The 22,204-nt window shown below is 44.8% G+C and overlaps 1 protein-coding gene and 1 pseudogene across 4 annotated transcripts in view; one reads left to right on the top strand and one right to left on the bottom strand.

Moving 5' to 3' along the window:
- NVL (nuclear VCP like) overlaps window positions 1–9,223 on the top strand; it is an 88,205-nt gene extending 78,982 nt beyond the window's left edge. For all 4 annotated transcript variants that reach the window (XM_066380941.1, XM_066380932.1, XM_066380927.1 and 1 more), the window contains one exon: window positions 8,906–9,223. In XM_066380941.1, coding sequence (XP_066237038.1) covers window positions 8,906–8,950 — 45 coding nt within the window. In that variant the 3' untranslated portion in view covers window positions 8,951–9,223. The remainder of the gene's footprint in view (window positions 1–8,905) is intronic.
- Window positions 9,224–12,424: 3,201 nt separating this feature from the next.
- Window positions 12,425–21,141, bottom strand: LOC136388169 (U2 small nuclear ribonucleoprotein B'' pseudogene; annotated as a pseudogene).
- Window positions 21,142–22,204: the final 1,063 nt, after the last annotated feature.

The raw sequence follows: 22,204 nt of genomic DNA, 5'->3' as shown, positions 1-22,204 counted from the left end.
CTGGCGACTTCGGGGTTTTGAACCTGGGTCTTCTGCATCCCAGTCTGATGCTCTATCCACTGTACCACCACCTGGTCAGGTGACAGTTAATATTATGGACACTTTTCATTCTGACCACTGGAAACTAGTGGTATGAGTGCCCTCACTCTTGAAAAGCCTAAAAACTCAGGTCATAAGAAAGGCTCTTTGTATTTCCACACAGAATTCACAAGCAGCTTATCAATTTCCGCAAAGGAAGCCTGCTGGGATTTTGAATGGTATTGCATTGAGTCTGTCAGGTGGGAAAACAGAACTCGTAAAAATACTGAGTTTTCCAGGCTGTGAACTTAGTGCATCCAACCATTTATTTAGATTCACTTAATTTCTCTTATAAAAATATATTCATTTATAAAAAACGCCATGTGTTTGATTTCTCTGTCATGTTTTGAGTTTTCAGTGAACAAAACCTTGCATGTCTTTTATCAAATTTATTTCTAAGTGATTTCTAACTTTCCATGTTGTTTGAAAACTTAAAAAAAATTTTTTCTAAAAGATAAAATTTTTTTTCTAATTGTTACATAGGACAGGGTGTGGCAAAAGGAGGTTTACAGTGTGAGTACACAAAATACAGCTGATTCAGGTGTTATTACTTATTAATTATGGTATTATTTACCATAGGAACAACAATCATAAATGTACTCTGCTCCACACTGTCTACTGTTCATTTGGTTTTTACATATGAGACCTTGGATGTCTCATTTGTCACTTTCTTTACCTCTGAAAAGATCACTTCGGTTCTCTAGAAATGTGTTTGTTATATTTGCTTGCTGTGACTTTGAAAAGCTTCCACACTTACTGTTCAAGGAATTCTATTACAGACGGCTGTGAGGGTGGCGTGCAAAGTTCGGAAATTGCTTGACCGGATTCCTAAATTTGTCTGTGTTTTCATCCTTGGAGCTATGGTCATTAAGGACTAAATCTTTACTTATCACTTTTGCTTACTTTTTGCAGGTAAATGTGAAACCAGTGTAGATCAGTGTAAATGACAGAAACTCAAATAATGTAAATGGGGAAAAAGAAGACTTCATTAGTCCACAAAACAAGGATGTTGAGAAGACAGCTTGCCTTCAGCAGGCCGCTATGGAAACCTCTTGTTGGGGAAGGAGGCCGCCTGCAGGCCCGGACGCACAGGCTGCCCAGTTTTTAGCCCCCACAGCAAGAGGATTCCCTGGTAGCTCAGGTGGAGCTCACGCCAGCTAGGACTTGACCTGTCCAGCTGGCTCTAAGGGGCAACATGACTTCAAGTCCTGGCATGGAAAGCCATAAATAAAACACTGGTATTCAAGTTAGTTGACTTGTAATAATCAGCTTGCTCCTCTGCTTTATTGGTGGAGTGTTGAGATTTTGAGTATTTACTTTACATGGAGAGAGGATCACTAGATTTTGTTAAATGTGGAAAGGAATAGTACTTCCTACATGTTTTAGCCTTTCGGACATACTTAACAGAAGCAGCAATTTCTTTGCAGTTAGTTAACATTAAATAGACAGTCAGGATCTGTCTACAAAGGAAAAGAAGAAGGTGTGTGGGTTTTGTCCCAAAGCCTGCAGAGCAGGTCTCTTTCGTTCTGAAGTGTTCAGCGTGTTCTCATGCCCGGAGAATCTCAGTCTAGCTGGTTCTCCTCTCTCCATGGCGCAGCTGCTTCTCTGGGGTCACATGATCCTTACTTTGGGATTGGCTTGTAACAGATATAAAGTGGACTTCGTAGCCAGCAATTGGCTCACGTAACAGTAGGATCTAGGTTAGAGGCCAAACACAGACATTTATCACCCGACCTGGTAAATCCTCAATAACTAGTTGAAGGTGGGAAGTGAGGACAATGAGCAATATTTCTTCCAAACGGGAGGTAGGTACCAACCTGTATTCCTCATCCTCTCCCACTCTGTTGGTATCCACCTGTTAGGCTCCATCTGAAGGTTCTTGCCCTGTCCTGACTTCCAGTGAGAGGCTATGTCTTATTGTGGTCCCAAGAAGACTTAATAGACTGGCAGTTTGTTATGACAGATACCCCAATAAGATTAGACTCTTTGCCTGACCTGTGGTGGCGCAGTGGATAAAGTGTCGACCTGGAAATGCTGAGGTCGCCAGTTCAAAACCCTGGGCTTGCCTGGTCAAGGCACATATGGGAGTTGATGCTTCCAGCTCCTCCCCCCTTCTCTCTCTGTCTCTCCTCTCTCTCTCTCTCTGTCTCTCCCTCTTCTCTCTAAAAAATGAATAAATAAGAAAAAGAAACAAAGATTAAAAAAAAAAGGTAAAAAAAAATAAAAAATAAATTAATTAATTAAGATTAGACTCTTTGCCGGTTGCTTCTTCTTTTTTTTTCTTTCTTTCTTTTATAGAGACAGAGAGAGAGTGTCAGAGAGAGGGATAGACAGGGACAGACAGACAGGAACGGAGAGATGAGAAGCATCAATCATTAGTTTTTCATTGCACATTGCAACACCTTAGTTATTCATTGATTGCTTTCTCATATGTGCCTTGACCGTGGGCCTTCAGCAGACCGAATAACCCCTTGTTTGAGCCAGCAACCTTGGGTCCAAGCTGGTGAGGTTTTGCTCAAACCAGATGAACCCACGCTCAAGCTGGCGACCTCGGGGTCTCAAACCTGGGTCTTCCGCATCCCAGTCCGACACTTTACCCACTGCGCCACCGCCTGGTCAGGCTGCCGGTTGCTTTTGAGAATTCTGAATCTTCGTTTCAGCCGAGCCATTCTTTATTTCTCTGCTCAGTGAAGCCAGATTCTCTTGTCCAGTATGTGTCACTTCACGGATGGATAGAGCATAACTTATTTTGCTTGTTTGGTTTTTTCGGTATTAACTGCTCACCAGCGATCTGGGGCTAGGTTAACTATTAATGTTGAAACCTTGAAGTTATTTTCCCAGGTAGTTATTATCGCAGATTATATAGTCTTTCCCCTCTGCCTGCTTTCTGACCCACTGTCAGAAAGCTAGCCTCACTCAAACACAAATTACAGTTTATTTTTGTCCTCCACTATAAAAGCCGCACCATAGAAACTCTACTGTTTTGTTAACTTGTTGACTTAGTGTTTTTTCACACCCACTGGCCAGAGCACTTGGATTTTCTTCTTCACACTCAGGATTATATGTTTCATCCATTTGCCTGATTATTTCTGTAACATTGACATTTAAGAGAAAAACCTTGCCTGACCAGTGGTAGAGTGTTGACCTGGGAGGCTGAGGTCCCAGGTTCAAAATCTGAGGTCACCAACTTGAGCATGGGCTCATCTGGCTTGAGCACAGGCCTACCAGCTTGAGCGTGGAATCATGTCATGGTCACTGGTTTGAGCCTAAAGGTCACTGGCTTGAGCCAGGGGTCACTGGCTTGGCTGGAGCACCCTGGTCAAGGCACATATGAAAAGTAGTCAGTGAACAACTAAAGAGATGCAACTACGTGCTGATGTTTCTTTTTATTTTTTTTTTATTTTTTTATTTTTTTAATGTTATTCCTTTTAGAGAGGAGAGGGAGAGAGAGAGAGAGAGAGAGAGAGAGAGAGAGAGAGAGAGGAGAGACAGATAGAGACAGGGAGAAGAGCTGGAAGGATCAACTCCCATATGTGCCTTGACCAGGCAAGCCCAGGGTTTCGAACCGACGACCTCAGCATTTCCAGGTCGATACTTTATCCACTGCACCACCACAGGTCAGGCTCGTGCTGATGTTTCTCATCTCTGTTCCTCTCCCTCCCTGTCTGTCTCTCTTTCAGAGAGAGAGAGAAAGAGAGAGAGAGAGAGACTCCCATGATCCCCTAGTGTATTAGTGAGTTGCCTAAGATCCCATTCTTTCATCTGTCCATAAACATTTATTATGTACCTACTATGCATATGTCAGGCACTGTGCTAGACTCACAACATATAAAATCATATAAGAATGGTTTTTAATCTTTTTGAGCAATGAGGAGGTGTATGATAAGCCCTACCATAGATATGTTCATAGGTACCCATGAGCCTGGTCTCAGAGTTATTGATGTTAGAAAATGGTTTGTAGGCAGCTTGCTCATTAGAAGGGATTGACTACATGGTAAAGGCAATGCAATGGATTCTGTTCAAAATCACATCTGAGCCTGTAATTCCAGACAGTGTAGAAATTTTTTTACCCTATTAAGAACATCCCTTAAAAGACTACATGTATGTCTTACTGATGCTACTTGATTCTAATGTATTCTTTTTAATATCCTTGGTAGTCATAAATCTTTAAACCTTAAATATTCGATTTCTGGAAACTGCCCTAGTGAATAGAAAGCTATACTTCTTTTTGGAAATAGGCATAGTATGAATTTTGAATAAATAATAAAGCAGAAGATGAAGCTGATTATTACTTTATTTGATCTTTTAAAGAATAAAGTATAATATCAAGGTAAAGAGAATACTTTCCTTGGTTGGCATATTAACGGGTCCTTGTGAAATAATTACTTAATGAAACTAATAAGTTGGGAGAAAAACTAAGTGACTGTAGGACAGAGATGGGAAGGGTGACCTTTTATTCTATTTGAATTATCTAGTTCGGGGTGGAGCTTAAAAACCACTAATACTGTGCCTGACCTGTGGTGGCGCAGTGGATAAAAGCGTGGACCTGGAACACTGAGGTCGCCGGTTCAAAACCCTAGGCTTGCCCAGTCAAGGCACATATGGGAGTTGAAGCTTCCTGCTCCTCCCTCCCTTCTCTCTCTTTATCTCTGTCTCTCTCTTCCCTCTAAAATGAATAAATAAATTAAAAAAAAACAAACCACTAATACTAATATAGTTTTCTAAAGCCTCTATAATTAAAACACTATCATGATACATGAATGGACTGACAGTGGAACAGAATATTTTATGTTCTATATCAGAAATAAACCCTTAATATAACATATAATTTATACAAGAAATACATAGTATGTAATATTCTCCGTACCAGTGACAGAAAGATGGACTATTCAGTAGTTAATATTGGGACAACTGGGAAGCCATTTCAAAAAATTAAAGTTGATGCCTGACCTGTGATGGCGCAGTGGATAAAGCGTCAACCTGGAAATGCTGAGGTCGCCGGTTCGAAACCCTGGAATTGCCTGGTCAAGGTACATATGGGAGTTGTGCTTCCAGCTCCTCCCTCCTTCTCTCCTCTCTGTCTCTCTCTCTCCCTCTCTCTGTCCTCTCTAAAAATGAATAAAATAAAAATGAAAAAAATAGTTTAAAAATATTTTAAAAAGAAAAAAAATTAAAGTTGGGCTCATAGTTTATACTGTATTCCAGGATAAATTCCAAATGAATCAAAGATTTAAATGTAACAACTAAAACCATAAAAGTACTAGAAGAAAATAGGGAGATATTTCTATAAGATATGTCTACTAGACATGCCTTTTTTTACTCTTAACACAAAGCCCAATAACCATAAATATAAAATGTAACTGAAGACTGACACATAAGATTAAAATTTTCTGTATGGCCTGACCAGGTGGTGGCACAGAGGTAGAGCATCGGACTGGGATGCGGAAGACCCAGGTTCAAGACCCTGAGGTCGCCAGCTTGAGCACGGGCTCATCTGGTTTGAGCAAAATCTCACCAGCTTGAGCCCAAGGTTGCTGGCTCAAGCAAGGGGTTACTCGGTCTGCTGAAGGCCCGCAGTCAAGGCACATATGAGAAAGCAATCAATGAACAACTAAGGTGTTGCAACGTGCAATAAAAAACTAATGATTGATGCTTCTCATCTCTCCGTTCCTGTCTGTCTGACCCTGTCTATCCCTCTCTCTGACTCTCTCTCTCTCTCTGTCTCTGTAAAGAAAAAAAAAAAGTAAAAAAAAAAATTTCTGTATGAAAAAAAAGTGTCACCGGACTGTGGTGGCACAGTGGATAAAGCATCGACCTGGAATGCTGAGGTCGCCAGTTCAAAACCCCAGGCTTGCCCGGTCAAGGCACATATGGTAGTGATCTTCCTGTTTCTTCCCCCCCCCTCCTCCCTCTCTCTCTCTCTCTTTCTCTGTCCCCCCCCCTTAAAATGAATAAATAAAATCTTTTAAAAAAGTAAAAAGTATCAAAGGACAAATGATAAAAAAAAAAAAATTTTTGCAGTTTGTATTACCAAGGTCTAATCTGCACACATAAAGAATGACTAGAAACTTTTTTAAATATTGGTTTTATTGATTTTAGAGAGAGGAAGGGAAAGAGAGAGAGACAGAAACATTGATCTGTTCCTGTATGTGCCCTGACTGGGATTGAACTGGCAACCTCAACTCTTCCAGACAAGGCTCTAACAAACTGAGATACCCAGCCAGGGCAAGAATGACTAGAAATTGATAAGAAAAAGACCAACATTCTAATAGAAAACTGGACAAGAATGAGAAATAAGCAGATCCTTCACAGAAAAGAAAATGAGCTTGTATGGAAAATTCTTACATTACTGATAATAAAAGAGCAACTAAGATACTACATTTTGTTTGTTTTTTGGCAGAAATCTCAAAACTTGATCATACCCTGTAGTCCAGGAAATGAGGAAACAGTTACTTTCATTTGCAGCTGGTGAGCCCTTTTGATGGACCAAATTGTAATCACAACAAATATTAACCCAGCAGCTTCTTTACATGAATTTATCCTCAGAAATACACATCAGTATAAAATCTATTGCTTGGGATATCATGTGTAATAATAAAGATGGAATCTCTGCATGATCATGTAATGAATTCTATTGTAAATACTAAAAGACTAAAGACTATTTCCTAAATATATTTTTTTTGGCGTTGATTTTTTTTTGTATTTTTCTGAAGTTGGAAACGGGGAGGCAGTCAGACAGACTCCCGCATGCACCTGACCGGGATCCACCTGGCATGCCCACCAGGGGGTGATGCTCCGCCCATCTGGGGCGTTGCTCTGTTGCGACCAGAGCCATTCTAGCGCCTGAGGCAGAGGCCATGGAGCCATCCTCAGCACCCGGGCCAACTTTGCTCCAATGGAGCCTTGGCTGCAAGAGGGGAAGAGAGAGACAGAGAGGAAGGAGAGGGGGAGGGGTGGAGAAGCAGATGGACGCTTCTCCTGTGTGCCCTGGCTGGGAATCGAACCCGGGACTCCTGCACGCCAGGCCGACGCTGTACCACTGAGCCAACCGACTAGGGCCCTAAATATATTGTTTTTTAAACAAAAGCAGGGATCATGTATATCAGTGGTAGTCAACCTGGTCCCTACCGCCCACTAGTGGGCATTCCAGCTTTCATGGTGGGTGGTAGCGGAACAACCAAAGTTTAAATAAAAAGATAGATTTAACTATAGTAAGTTGTTTTATAAAGATTTATTCTGCCAAACTTAGCAAAAATCTGACATAAAGTACTTGGTAAGTAATTATTATTATATGCTTTAACTTGCTGTAACTCTGCTTTATAAATTTTATAAAGTTATTTCCCTACTTTATAAATCACCATTACTGTGGAACCGGTGGAGTGTTAGAAAATTTTATTACTAACAGATACAAAAGTGGGCAGTAGGTATAAAAAGGTTGACTACCCCTGATGTATATGATATGCTACCATCTATGTTAAAAAGAGGAAGGGATAATATTAGTGTTTGCTTGTGTCTGCAGAGGGAAATCTAAAAGGATACATTGATGGGGGCAGTGTAGGGGAGATCATATTATAACTTTATATATATATTTCGGAACCGTGTGAACATTTTACATATCCAAAAGAATAACAGCATTGGATTTAAAAGATATATAAAGGACTAGAAAAACTTAAACATGCCATATTTCTTTAGGATAAATGTATTGGAGTGGAATGACTAAAATGTCAGAGACTGAGTACATTATAGGGTGTCAGGGATGTGAAGTGGTCGGACTCTCGTACGCTGTCGCTGCAAGTAGGAGATGATGCAGCCTGATTGGGAAGAGCTCGGACAGTTTCTGACAAATGTTAGTATTGCATAGGAGTCCTCTGCTTTCACCTCATTCCCATCCGGACTTCGCATAGTTTAGAATTTTGCTCTCTTTACTAATTAGATATAGAATCTTTTCACTTGATTTTTGGTGCAGACATTTTATGTCCACAATTCTGAGGGTCATGGGCATTCCCTGTAGAAAGGATGCGCGTGGAATTAGGTGCGGGGAGGTCAGCTCTCCGTGTTCGTCGGCTCAGTGGCCATAACAGAGGACCACAGACAGGGTTGGGGGTGAGGGGGGCTTCAACAGCAGAAGTTTATTTTCTCATAGTTCTGGAGATTAGAAGTTCAAGATCAAGGTGTTGGCAAGGTTGGTTTCTTCTGAGGCCTCTCTCCTTGCAGATGACTGTTTTTCTGTCTTCATGTGGATCTCCCTCTATGCACTTCTGTGCCTTAATCTTGTCTTCTCATAAAGATGCCAATCATATGGATTAGAGCTCATCCTGATGACTTTAACTTAAATGCCTCCTTAAAGATCCTCTCTCCAGCCTGACCAGGCAGTGGCGCAGTGGATAGAGCATCAGACTGGGACGTGGAAGACAGGTTCGAGACCCCAAGGTTGCCAGGTTGGCACAGGCTCATCTGGTTTGAACAAGGCTCATCAGGTTGAGCCCAAGGTCACTGGCTTGAGCAAGGGGTCACTCGGTCTGCTGTAGCGCATCCCCCCCCCCCCCCCCCCGTCAAGGCACATATGAGAAAAAAAATAATCAATGAACAACTAAGGTGCCGCAACGAAGAATTGATGCTTCTCATCTCTCTCCCTTCCTGTCTGTCTGTCCCTATCTGTCCCTCTTTCTGACTCTGTCACAAAAAAAAAAAAAGAGAAAGAAAGAAAAGATCCTCTCTCCAAATATAGTCACTCTGAAGTACTTGACTTTCAGCATATGATTTGGGGGACACAATTCAACCCATACCAGTGATCAGCTCTATATTTTCTCTTCTCCCCTCTTCCCAGGATCAAGTGATGTATGAAGCTCTGAAGCAGGCCCTAAGCCAGTAGCTTCTCCAGCAGCAGGCCTCGGAGAAGTCCAGTGCATCCGGCTGGTGGAGAGTCTCACGCCCTGAGCTGCTGCTCTCAGCCTGACAGATGTGGTCTTGCATAAGCCTTTTATTCTCCAGTTAATGAGGCCGAGTCGGAGCTGAGGATTTCTTCCCATCTGGTCAACCTTGTATGGAAACAGCCTACCTTCCTCTTTAAGGAAAAAAAAAATTGAACTGCTGAAATAAAATAACTGATACTTTTTAAAAATAAAATTTTAATTTGAAATCTTAACTGTATTACGGAAAAGTTGCAATTACAGTAAAAAGAACTTTTTTCCCCTGAATCATCCAAAAGTAAGTTGCCAGCCTGATGGCCCATCACCTCCAAATAATTTCACGTGTATTTCCTGTGTGCCAAGACATCCCCCCTGCATAACCCACCCCCGGAGGCAGCTGTGATCACTGCCCCATCTCCTCCGCAGGCTCATTCCTGGTCCCCAGTTGTCCCAGTAGCCTTTGTAATAAAAGGATCCCATTTAAAATTAGCTGTAGTTGCCTGACCTGTGGTGGCGCAGTGAATGGAGCATCGACCTGGAACGCTGAGGTTGCCGGTTCAAAACCCTGGGCTTGCCTGGTTAAGGCACATGTGGGAGTTGATGCTTCCTGCTCCTCCCTCTTCTCTCTCTCTCTCTCTCTCCTCTCTAAAATGAATAAAATCTTTTTTAAAAAAAGACTTTTTAAAATTAGCTGTTGTTACTAGTTGCTGATTCTCTTTAGTGTCAAGCCTGGAACCGTTCCTCCTCCTTTTAAATTCTTTTTTTTAAACTATTTTTTAATTTTTATTTTATTCATTTTTAGAGAGGAGAGAGAGAGAAAGAGAGAGGAGAGACAGAGAGAGAGAAGGGGGGAGGAGCTGGAAGCATCAACTCCCATATGTGTCTTGGCCGGGCAAGCCCAGGGTTTCGAACCGGTGACCTCAGCATTTCCAGGTTGACGCTTTATCCACTGCGCCACCACAGGTCAGGCTGTTCCTCCTTCTTGACTTGGCACTGTTGAAGGTTGCAGGCCAGCTGCTATGTGGCATGCCCTCAATGGGTTTGTCTGAGCTTTCCTCTCGGGGAGACTCAAGTTGTGCATCAGTGGGAGGAATCTCCTGGTGCCATGTCGTGTGCTCATTGTGTCCTGTCAAGAGGCCTGTGATTTCAAGTTATCCCATTACTGATGTCCACTTTGGTCACCTGACTAAGATGGTTCTTCCAAGCTTTCTTATACTATGAGGTGACTTTTCTGCTTAGGGAGGTATTGGAAACTATGTATATAGTCCATTTCTTTTCAAGCTCAGGTGTTACCCATCGCTACATTGTATGATGTTCAGATTGCAGTCTGTAAATAGAGATTTGGCTGGTTTGGGAGCCTTTTCATGCTGGCCTCTGGGTACCTTGGATGAGCCCCTAGCTGATACTTTCTGAAGGGTTTAATTATGTGTCGCATCTAATCTCATTCCTCACGGTGCGGCCCGTGGTGTATTCTGAGGCTGGACAGGTGGGTTGGTTACCTAGGTTTTTTCTTCCAGGATTTCTACTCCACCTCACTTTTCACAAATCGTGATTCTACTTTTAAGAATGTAATTAATAAAATGGAGAAAGTACTAATACCTAAAAGCAAATCAGGTAAATAAGTTCTTTTTTTTCAGTGAGTTAACAGAAGGGTACAGACACCCAAACAGCCTCACAAGGCCCAGGGAAGGGACACGAGAGAAGGGTGTCTGGGATCGCAGAGCACGCAACCCCAACAGAAAAAGCAAACCTGGATCCTGTCCTAGAGACAGATGATCACGAATGAGGGGACGTTAACATGTGCTTCTGGACATTTCCCTAGGCAGCGTGATGACTGTGCCGTCCGGCTGCACTGGCAGGTGACCTTGTCCCTGCAAGGAGGAGGGAGACAGCCGGCCAAGTTTGTTCCAAAGAACTCAGGGGTGGAGGTAGCAAGCCCACATTAAGTCACAGCCAAGGACACTGCGTCTCCCAAGACCACAAAGTCTCGAGCGGAAAACAAATCCCTTCGCTTCCACCTCCCTCTTCTAACATGCTCTTCCCCCAGAGAGCTCCTAGCCCAAACCATCAGTTCTTCTGTTGGTGATCAGTCATTTATTACAAATGTTCTGGCTTCTGTCCCTTCCCTTGTTCCAGCAGACACTGACCTAGTGCAAGCCGTCATCAACATGATGTTTGTTGGGCCTCCTGATTCACCTTTTGTTCCACACACTACAAGCATGGCTCCTTTCCAGAACACCGTCCTTCAACAGTCTTCACTCATTAGTCTGTACATGAACATCTGCAATCTGACATCAGCCCACCTTTGGCACTTGTCCCGTCCCTTTCCCGCCAGGCTGGATTTCATGCCATTCCCGTGAAACCCCATGTGCTTCAGCCTTTGCCCACAATGTCCCACTACCACCCAAACTCGGGGCCCACAGAAATAACCGTGTTCTAAGAAGCTTTGTCCAGCCCCCTCCCTCTGTTTTGTGCTGACCTGCTCTTGGGTTAGATCAGCTCTATTCACGTACCAGATTTAGATGCTTTGTGACAGTCCCTACTAGTTTTGACATTTCTAGCACTTGAACATAAGAACAAAATAACTTTTTTTTTTTTTTTTTGTGCATTTTTCTGAAGCTAGAAACAGGGAGAGACAGACTCCCGCATGCCCCCGACCAGGATCCACCCGGCACGCCCACCAGGGGGCGATGCTCTGCCCATCCTGGGCGTCGCCATGTTGCGACCAGAGCCTCTCTAGCGCCTGAGGCAGAGGCCACAGCCATCCCCAGCGCCCGGGCCATCTTTGCTCCAATGGAGCCTTGGCTGCGGGAGGGGAAGAGAGAGACAGAGAGGGAAAGCGCGGCGGAGGGGTGGAGAAGCAAATGGGCGCTTCTCCTGTGTGCCCTGGCCGGGAATCGAACCCGGGTCCTCCGCTCGCTAGGCCGACGCTCTACCGCTGAGCCAACCGGCCAGGGCCATAACTTTTTGAGTGCACAATTGAGACCCCTAATAGCACAAAGCACAGTTAACTTTGGGGAGATTTTTTTTTCAATAACAGTTGACTGTACAAAATTAAGGCCCTAACATTTCATAGTTCACTAAGGCTAAAGAAAAACTAGGTGATTTTTAAAAACCTACATAAAAAGTTTTACTTCCTCCCGCCCCCAACTATTGAAATGACCTGACCAAGTGTCATCAAAACAATGACTATAAATACACCAAGTCCTGCCTGACCTGTGGTGGTGCAAGTGGATAAAGCAGCGACCTGGAAATGCTGAGGTTGCCGGTTCGAAACCCTGGGCTTACCTGCTCAAGGCACATATGGGAGTTGATGCTTCCTGCTCCTCCCCCTTCTCTCTCAGCCTCTGTGTGTGTGTCTCTCTCTCCCCCATCTCTAAAATGAATAAGTTAAAAAAAGAATACCACCAAGTCTTTAAAGACAACTATTCCAAATGTTATTTCTTGGCATAGGTGATCTGCATGGCATGGGACAGTGTGATTATAAATCCTTAAAGCATCCCTGGCCTGTTGGTCATTTTCAAATTCAACAAATGCAATGTCAGGCCTCCCAGATATCAAACGTACTTCGTTGAAACCAGGGAACTGATTAAACAGCATGGATAACGTCATCTCATTAGTCTCTTCTGATAAATTAGAAAGGAATAAAATACAGTTTGGAGACTAATTAGGGACCTGAGGAGCCGATGTTGCATTTCCTCGGGTGCTAGCTGAATTTAGTTGGTGCTCTCTGTGATTTATATTGGCAATCATTGCTGTTTGTCCCACAGTTTTGGCTTCTTTGTTTTCTCTTTGTCAGGAGAGGTGTCATGCAGTTTAGATACTATATTTAAATCTCTTTATTTGCATATTAGATTTACCATCAAATGGAAATCTTTTAACTGTCTCAAGACATTGGTGGATGCGCCTAGTTCATTAAATATATAACAAAGGCTTGCCCCTCATCTTCAAGGTCATTAAAGCCACAGCGTCCACAGCCAAACTGAGAAAACAGGACACAGAGGAGTCTCTTCCATGCTGCTTTTTTAATTTTGTCATTCATGTTGTTGAGAGAAATTGTATAATTGGTCTGATATCCACCTTTTGTGTTAAACCATTCAAATAGCCTGAGGCCGGTGCTGTGTCCTGTATGAATAGAACATTGGGGAGATTTGGTGGAGTTTTTAGGTTGTTTCCACCCCAGGTACCTACCAAACTGGGACTTCGTGGCTCCCGGAAGGAGAAGCAGCAAAACTTTGGAAGTGGTGCTTCTTCTGGTATTTAATTACTCCTGGAGCCCTGTTAGCAACACTTTCCCTGGGTGAGGGGCCCCTGAGTGTGAGCAGAGGAAACTGTTTCTACGAGCTAGACCTACACCAACATTCTCTAGAACAAAGGCTTTAAAGAGGAGATTACATATATTTATTGCAACTGAAATTCTAGTTGCCTTCTTCTGTTGCCTCGACAGGAAAACGTGCTCTCCCACTCCGGCGGACCTGAAGTGAGCCCGGTAAGTGGACAATGAGTTCTTCTCTTACATACTCCAGGAAGCTTCGCTGGCTGGAACTTTCTTGAAATTACTATTGCAGGAAAATGAGTTTTGCAATAACCGAGAACCTTAGAAGCCAAGATACTGGGTTAGGGGAACAGCTTGCTTACTTCAGGGAGCTGTAGAAATGCGGCTTTGTGGTATATAAAGAAATCTGTTTAAAAAGAAAAAAAAGCCCTACCCAAAAAGGGGATCAAAAGCTAATTGGTTCAGCAAACACTTTGGAGCACCTCCCTCATGTGGGCTTTTTAAAAATTGGATTTATTGGCCCTGGCCGGTTGGCTCAGTGGTAGAGCGTTGGCCTGGTGTGCAGGAGTCCCGGGTTCGATTCCCAGCCAGGGCACACAGGAGAAGCGCCCATCTGCTTCTCCACCCCTCCCCCTCTTCTTCCTCTCTGTCTCTCTCTTCCCCTCCCGCAGCCAAGGTTCCATTGGAGCAAAGTTGGCCCGGGCGCTGAGGATGGCTTTATGGCCTCTGCCTCAGGCACTAGAATGGCTCTGGTTGCAACAGAGCAATGCCCCAGATGGGCAGAGCATCGCCCCCTGGTGGGCATGCCGGGTGGATCCCGGTCGGGCACTTGCAGGAGTCTGTCTGACTGCCTCCCCGTTTCCAACTTCAGAAAAATACAAAAAAATAAAAAAAAATAAAAATAAGAACTTGGATGTGGAAGTAGAGTTCAGAATCTCTAATCCTTTATGGCTCAGTTCAGTTTGTAGTCCAGTATAGAGTACTTTCTGACAATGAACTTCTCTGCGCCCACTTAAATTTTACACCTTGCACAGCGCAGGTTTGGAGCATCACAGAAGGTCAGGCTTTATCATTATCCTCCGGGTTGTGGGATGGGAAGAGGGAAGGGGGTTACAGGGATGCTCTTACTAATACATCAAAACTGAGCATTGGGAAAAAAAAGAACAACTGAGCATTGCGCCTGACCAGGTGGTGGTGCAGTGGATAGAGCATCGGATTGGGATGCGGAGGACCCAGGTTCGAGACCTCGAGGTTGCCGGCTTGAGTGCGGGCTCATCTGGCTTGAGCAAAGCTCACCAGCTAGGACCCAAGGTCACTGGCTCGAGCAAGGGGTTACTCAGTCTGCTGAAAGCCCACGATCAAGGCACATATGAGAAAGCAATCAATGAACAACTAAGGTGTTGCCAGCAAAAAACTGATAATTGATGCTTCTCTTCTCTCTCCGTTCCTATCTGACTCCCTATCCATCCCTCTCTCTGACTCACTCTCTGTCCCTGTAAAAAAAAAAAAAATACTGAGTGTTTCATGGTATCTTCATTTTATATTCGAGAAAACTTGAGACCCAGAGAGGTTCAAGCAGCTTGTCCTTGGTCACACAGCTGAGTGGCATCTGAGAATTCAAACTCAAGACTGTCAAGTCGCCTTTGTCATTCTTCCACGTGCTACTGGTTTCTTCGGCAGGATGTGGATTTCTGCGTTCTCTCTCCTGGGGAACTACGAGTGTTCTGCCTTCGTTAACCAGTGTGACTTGTGATAATAACAATCTTTATTAAGCCGTGGATAGCATTTCTTGTCTTTGAACTCAACCGACTAATATCTACACAGTAGCCAATCAGTAAACACTGAAGTTATGAGAAACAGGCCTGTCTGGCCAGCCCTGGTAGAGGGAGAGGGAGAGGCCTGCTGGGTGGAGGAGCCGAGGTCTGGACTCTGCCTCCTGCACCCCCGGCCTCCTCAGTGCCCAGAAACAACCTACACTGTCCTGTGAGGCTAATATACTGTCATGGGAGCCCCAGTGCCCGGGCCTAAGGTCCAGGTCCCAGGCCTTAAAGTTCTGGCTGCACCCATGTTAGACACGCACCCTCTTATCTGCACCTGTGCCCAGGGCCTTGGCTTTTCATTGACTTCTTCCTGATGGCTTTCTAAGGGCGTATGGGGAAAACCAGGTTCTTCCAGGCTCAATTCCTGACCCTCCTAGTTTTCTGAGGCTCTGTCCCCTTTGATAGTTTCTACTGAGCCCAGATCAGAATGTCCCAGCAAAATGAGGGAGAGTGTAAAGCAAGGAAAAAGGAAGACATAGAATGGAGGGGTCCCACAGCGAGGGAGGGTAAAGGGTTCCTTGGGGAGAATAGCTTTGCCCAGACCCAGAAGGCAGCCAGTCCAGTGACTCAGAAAGCAGATATATGAAGGGTTAGAGTCACATGACAACTACCCCCCTACAGTCTTTTGAACATGAAGACAGAATGTACAACGTGTGCCTGGCCTATTTATCTGCACCTGACTGATTCTGTCGATTCACTGAAGAAGTCGACATGTCACTTCCCAGGGCACCTGAGGACACTGATTCATCCTCAAAGATGTCTTCTTAGCAGCCAGGGCGAATCTGGTGGCAGGAAACCCAGAGCAGCCTCTCCCTTTGACCATATTTCTGCACCTTATTCACACTGCACCTGCCACATGCCCTTGGGGTGCCCTGGAGAACCCCAAGGGAGGCTTCAGGCACCGTGCATCTGATGGGGACATTGTTGTCCTTGACCTACTAGGTGGGTTGTGTACTTGCTGTCAGCTTTTCAGAATGAAATCATAGTTTATGTTTTAGAGATTCTCACATAGGTTAGACAAAAAGAAATGAAAGGGAGTGGTTAACTTAAACGTCGGGATAATGGTCACCTCTGAGGAGCAGGGATATGGAGAGGTGGGGGGCTGCCCTGGGGTCTTCTGTTCTGCTGCTGCTTTTTTTTTTAACTCTTAATTGAGGTATGATTGACATAAAAAAAGCTGTACATACTTAACATATATAACTTGATGACTCTGGAGATAAGTTTCTTCCTGCCCTCTTAATGAATTTTTATTTGTGATAAGGATACTTGACATAAGATCTACCCTCTGAGCAAATTTCCAGGTACAGTTGACACTTGAACCAACACAGCTTTGAACTGCACAGCTCCTCTTACACGTGGATTTTTTTTTCAGTTAATACTATAAATGTATTTTCTCTTCTGCATGATTTTCTTAATAACAGTTTCTTTTCTTTGGGTTACTGTAGTGTAAGAATGCAGTCTATAATACTTATAACATACAGAGTATGTGTTAATAGACTGTTCATGTTATCAATAAGGCTTCCAGTCAACAGTAGGCTATTCATAGTTCTTCTTTTTTTTTTTTTTTTTTGTATTTTTCCGAAGCTGGAAACGGGGGAGGCAGTCAGACAGACTCCCACATGTGCCCAACCAGGATCCACCAGGCATGCCCACCAGGGGCGATGCTCTGCCCATCTTGGGGCATTGCTCTGCCGCAATCAGAGGCATTCTAGCGCCTGAGGCAGAGGCCAAGGAGCCATCCTCAGCGCCCGGGGAAACTTTGCTTCAGTGGAGCCTTGGCTGTGGGAGGGGAAGAGAGAGACAGAGAGGAAGGAGAGGGGGAGGGGTGGAGAAGCAGATGGGCACTTCTCCTGTGTGCCCTGGCTGGGAATCGAACCCGGGACTTCTGCACGCCAGGCCGACACTCTACCACTGAGCCAACTGGCCAGGGCCTCATAGTTCTTTTTGAGGAGAATCAAAAGTTATTTGTGTTTTTTCAGCTGTGCAGGGGTCAGTGTCCCTGGCCCCCTCCTTGTTCAAGGTCATCTGTATACAATGCAGTATTGGTCACAACAGGGGCTGTGCTGTTCTGGGAGCTATAAACCTTTCCTCGTATAAGACTTTGTACCTTTGACCAATACCTCCTGTTTCCCCCTCCCTTATTCTGTTTCCATTATGATTCCTTAAACTATACATAGACATTTTATACTCCTTTCTGTACTTACAACCTATTTCACAATAAGAACATTTTTGTGGAGTCGAGGGTTCCTTTTGGGGAAAACAACTGAGATAATGGGCTGAGGTGGAAGCGATGAGGGTCTAAATTATCAAGATGACTTTCTGACTTTCTGAGAGGCTCAGCCAAGCAGAAAGCAAAAGCAGGAGCTGTGAGCTCTGGCCTCCTGCCAGTCTGACTTACTGCAAAATGTACTTGCCCTTGGGAACATGTGCGGCCAGACACACATCAGTGCCTGCGTGGTTCTCGGTGAAATCTGCTTGGAGAGCTGTTTCAGATAAAAATTAAATAAAACAATGCCTTTTGTCTCTACACCTATCCCTCCTTCTTTTTTTTTTTTTTTTTAAAGGTTTTATTTATTCATTTTAGAGAAGGGGGAGGGGGGGAGGAGCAGGAAGCATCAACTCCCATATGTGCCTTGACTGGGCAAGCCCAGGGTTTCGAACCGGCGACCTCAGCGTTCCAGGTCGATGCTTTATCCACTGCGCCACCACAGGTCAGGCCCTCCTTCTTTTTCAAGCCCTGCAGCTGTTTGGTGAGTTCACACATTAACCCTTTGAGCAGTACAACATTCATATATGTCCTTGTGCCTCCTGACCATCCAGAATACGATCGATTTATTTTAAAAATGTGTAAGGCGCCTGACCTGTGGTGGCGCAGTGGATAAAGCATCGACCTGGAATGCTGAGGTGGCTGGTTCGAAACCTGCACTCGTCTGGTCAAGGCACATATGGGAGTTTATGCTTCCTGCTCCTCCCCCCTTTCTCTCTCTCTCTCTCTCCTCTCTAAAATTTTTAAAAAATTAAAAAAAATTAAAAATGTGTAAGGCAACATTAAAAAAAGGCAACTGGGCCCTGGCCGGTTGGCTCAGTGGTAGAGCGTCGGCCTGGCATGCAGGAGTCCTGGGTTCGATTCCCGGCCAGGGCACACAGGAGAAGCGCCCATCTGCTTCTCCACCCCTCCCCCTCTCCTTCCTTTCTATCTCTCTCTTCCCATCCTGCAGCCAAGGCTCCATTGGAGCAAAGTTGGCTCAGGCACTGAGGATGGCTCTGTGGCCTCTGCCTCAGGCGCTAGAATGGCTCTGGTTGCAACAGAGCAACGCCCCAGATGAGCAGAGCATCGCCCCCTGGTGGGCGTGCCGGGTGGATCCCGGTTGGGCACATGCAGGAGTCTGACTGCCTCCCCGTTTCCAACTTCAGAAAAATACAAAAAAAAAAAAAAGGCAACTGTATGTTCTTGTTTCCATAAATTGGTTATCAAACAAACATGATTTTAAGTTAATAAAACTAGAACTAATTTCAGTTTTTGAAAAAACACTCACTCCTGGGTGTCAGCAAGCATGGCAAATACTCACTATTCAAAGGGTTAAAATTAAAATGTACTCCAGTGGAGTATCATGGGTTTGTTTGTTTGTTTTCTCAAACTGCTTCGGCATTTTTTTTTTACCTGCTCCTGAGCTAAAGAGAGGCATTTGGAAGTCCAAAGGCAGTACTGATTGGCCTGGGCAAGGACATTTGTGTGGTCAGCAGCAAAAGGGACAAGGGACCAATGCCAGGAACCCTTCTTATCACTGCTTAGCATGTGATACAGCTGGGGGAAAAAAAGAAGCAAAGACTTTTGGAATTACTTTAGGCCTCAGATCTTGAAGGATTCTATGTTTTCACTTGGGGCTGTAACAGGTTCAGAAGGCAGATTAAAATCGAGCCAAGTACTCGTTAGGTAAGACTAATGATTTTTTAATTGGCATCAGGCACAACAGATATGGTAATTTGCAGTCCACTTGTAACTTGAAATTAGAAACTGAAGGGCAGTGAGGTAAGTGGGAGGAGAGATTTCACTAATTCGTTCAGCAAATATTTATTGACTGGCAACTGGGAGCCAGGCTCAGTGCTAGCTGCTGGTAGTACAGTTCTGAGCAGAACCAAAGTCCCTGCCCCCTGGGCCTTTCCCCGGAGGCTGGAGACAGGGGAACAGCTAGTAAATCCAAGTACATACAGGCTTATGTACACACATAGGTCACATAGTGCAGGTGATGAATGCCGTGTAGAAAAAGTAGGGTGAGGGCTGGACAGGGCCGCTTGCGGGGGTCTGTGGGTAGGTGATTATTTTACATGGACTGGTCCTGCAGGGTTCAGGTAGCAGAAACAGCTGGTTGACTTCCGCACATTCCACAAGGTCAGGGTGTAGGGTGATGTGCATGTGCCTACCATTCCTCAGTGGCTTCTTACTCTGACCCCTATGGGCCACATAACTTAAATGCCCATTATTCCAAAGAGGAAAAAAGCAGTGGAATCTACTCCCAACTTCTCCACTGTCCCTGAACATTCTACCAGCTTCTTCAGCAGATCCATATGAAAAATGACACCTCTTCCTGGCTGAGGGGCGGCTCCCTGATGCATGTTCAAGCCCCATAACTGTCCAGGTGGATGATCTTATTATGACACATCTGTCCTCCTCACTGCATGGGAAGCCTCTCCAGGGCAGGGCGTCACTGTATGGTACCTGTCACAGCTCTGTCTGTGGTATGGATGTCCCATAACCTCTGCGGGGTGAGGGAGGGGGTGTACAGAGTAGTCAGTGTATCCACAGACCTGAGGGTCTAACAGACCACCACCAGGAAGCTGAGATCGTTACAGCAGGTCATTACCAGTGTGTCTGCGAGCCACCTGCCTTCACATGTTCTAACTCATTCAGTTGCTCAATCCCCCTGGAGGGAGGTGAGACTATTATTATCCTCTGTTTACAGATGAAGAAAGGGGACACAAAGAATGGAATGAAATTGCCTGTGGCCAGAGTGGAGCAAGTTTTATCCAAGGAAGATCCCTTCTTGAAGGAAACAAAGAACAATTATGGGAAGTTGAAAGGTCTAAGGGTGAACACTCCAAGTGTAGCTGCAAGGCCAATTGGGTGACTCTTGAAAGGAGGGAGGACTTAAGTACCTGTTGGGGGTAAGTACCTTACAGGCAAAAGTTTGCAGTTCTAACTAGCTAAGGTTCTAATTCACTTGTGGAAAGTTTTGTTCACTCTATTCTTCTGTTGCTAAAGGAATTCATAGATATTCATAGAGAGGTAGCAAAATAAGTATACCAGGCATCTACAATCCCAATTCTCAAAGACCACCTCTATTAACATTATCTGAACATTTGCCTCTTAAGTGTTCTTCTGGTCAGACGAGGGGGTCGAGGTGATTTTTGTCCCTGATCAAATGTTAAAGTTACCTCCCATGACACTGGTCTCATTGTGTTCAGGTTCTGTGCTCCCCAGTCACTCACCTTGGTTCCTACAATCACAGCCTCCAACAAGTTCAAGGGCCCTAATGAATCACAGTGGCCAGCAGGTGAAAGGGCCCTAATGCCCTGAGGCCAGAATCCTTTTGCCTGTCTTCCTGGGAGGCACCACCCTGAAGGTAAAAAATACCTGCTGGCAGAAACACTCACAGCTTTGCAGGTGGCCCATTCCTTAGGCCATTCTGATTGTTTGGAAAGCTTTTCCCTCTTCAAGCTTGACCCAAGACTACAGGTGAGGGCTGATCGTTGACAGAGCATGCTGGGTAGGTAACCCAAACTGCATTCCATTTCTTCACTCTTTTTTATTTTTTAGAACATCTTCTTTGCAGTCAGTAAGAATATCCAGGACTGCATCCATAAACTGACATCATTTGCTTTAGTCAGCTCCAGCTGCCATGACAAAATAGCACAGAGTGGACAACTTAAATAATAGAAATTGATTTCTCACAGTTCTGGAGGCTAAGAAGTCCAAGATCAACGTGCTGGTAAAACAGGTTTCATTATGAGACCTCTTTTCTAGGCTTGTAGTGGCCACCACCTTGCTTTGTGCTAACATGACCTCTTTGTATTTGTGGAGAGAGGAAGTTCTAGTGTCTGTTCTTTTTTTTTTTTCTTTTTTTTTTCTGAAGTTGGAAACGGGGAGGCAGTCAGACAGACTCCTGCATGCGCCCGACCGGGATCCACCTGGCATGCCCACCAGGGGGCGATGCTCTGCCCATCTGGGGCGTTGATCTGTTGCAACCAGAGCCATTCTAGCGCCTGAGGCAGAGGCCACAGAGCCATCCTCGGTGCCCGGGCCAACTTTGCTCCAATAGAGCCTTGGCTGCGGGAGGGGAAGAGAGAGACAGAGAGGAAGGAGAGGGGGAGGGGTGGAGAAGCAGATGGGTGCTTCTCCTGTGTGCCCTGGCCAGGAATCGAACCCAGGACTCCTGCATGCCAGGCCGATGCTCTACCACTGAGCCAACAGGCCAGGGCCAATGTCTGTTCTTATAAGGGCACTAATATTATCATAAGGGCCCCACCCTCGTGACCTCATCTAAACAATACCTACCAAAGGCCCCACGTTCTAATACCATCAACATATAAATATTGGGTCCATGATACATGAACATTCAGTCCATGATACCATTTCAGGTCCCCCAACCATGAATGATTTTGTGAACTGACCCTCTATATCAAGAAGGGGTGGATTTTGGGGAGTCTGTAAAGTGAGGGCCACCAATCAGCTTCTTTGGAGTCTGTTTTAAGATTTTCTGCTTCATCTCATGTTCCATCTACCCCAGAGCCCCTTGGAAATATAAGGGAGCTTAGGTGTGACCAGGCAGTTTATTACTCAACAAAAGTCTAGGGAGTACCTTGTATGTGCCAGGTCTTTCGGAGAGTTGGGGACACTGTGCCAAGCAGACAGGTAAGGTCCTGGCCCTCAGAGCACACATGATGGGCTCATAACTGAATGGAACAAACATCTCAGTAGGATGATGTACTATGAAGAAAGTAAATGGGGACTAGGCAGGGTCAGATCCAAATTTTATGGGGCCTGAAGCTTATTTTGGGTCCCTCTTTTAGAAAAGGAATGTCTATGACCCCAGGAATACAGAGTGTATTAATTTCCCAGGCTG

This window comes from Saccopteryx leptura, chromosome 1 (genome assembly GCF_036850995.1).
Source record: "Saccopteryx leptura isolate mSacLep1 chromosome 1, mSacLep1_pri_phased_curated, whole genome shotgun sequence".
Classification (NCBI taxonomy): domain Eukaryota; kingdom Metazoa; phylum Chordata; class Mammalia; order Chiroptera; family Emballonuridae; genus Saccopteryx; species Saccopteryx leptura.
The sequence above is the reverse complement of the archived record's forward strand: the minus strand, read 5'-3'. Positions and strand labels throughout refer to the sequence as shown.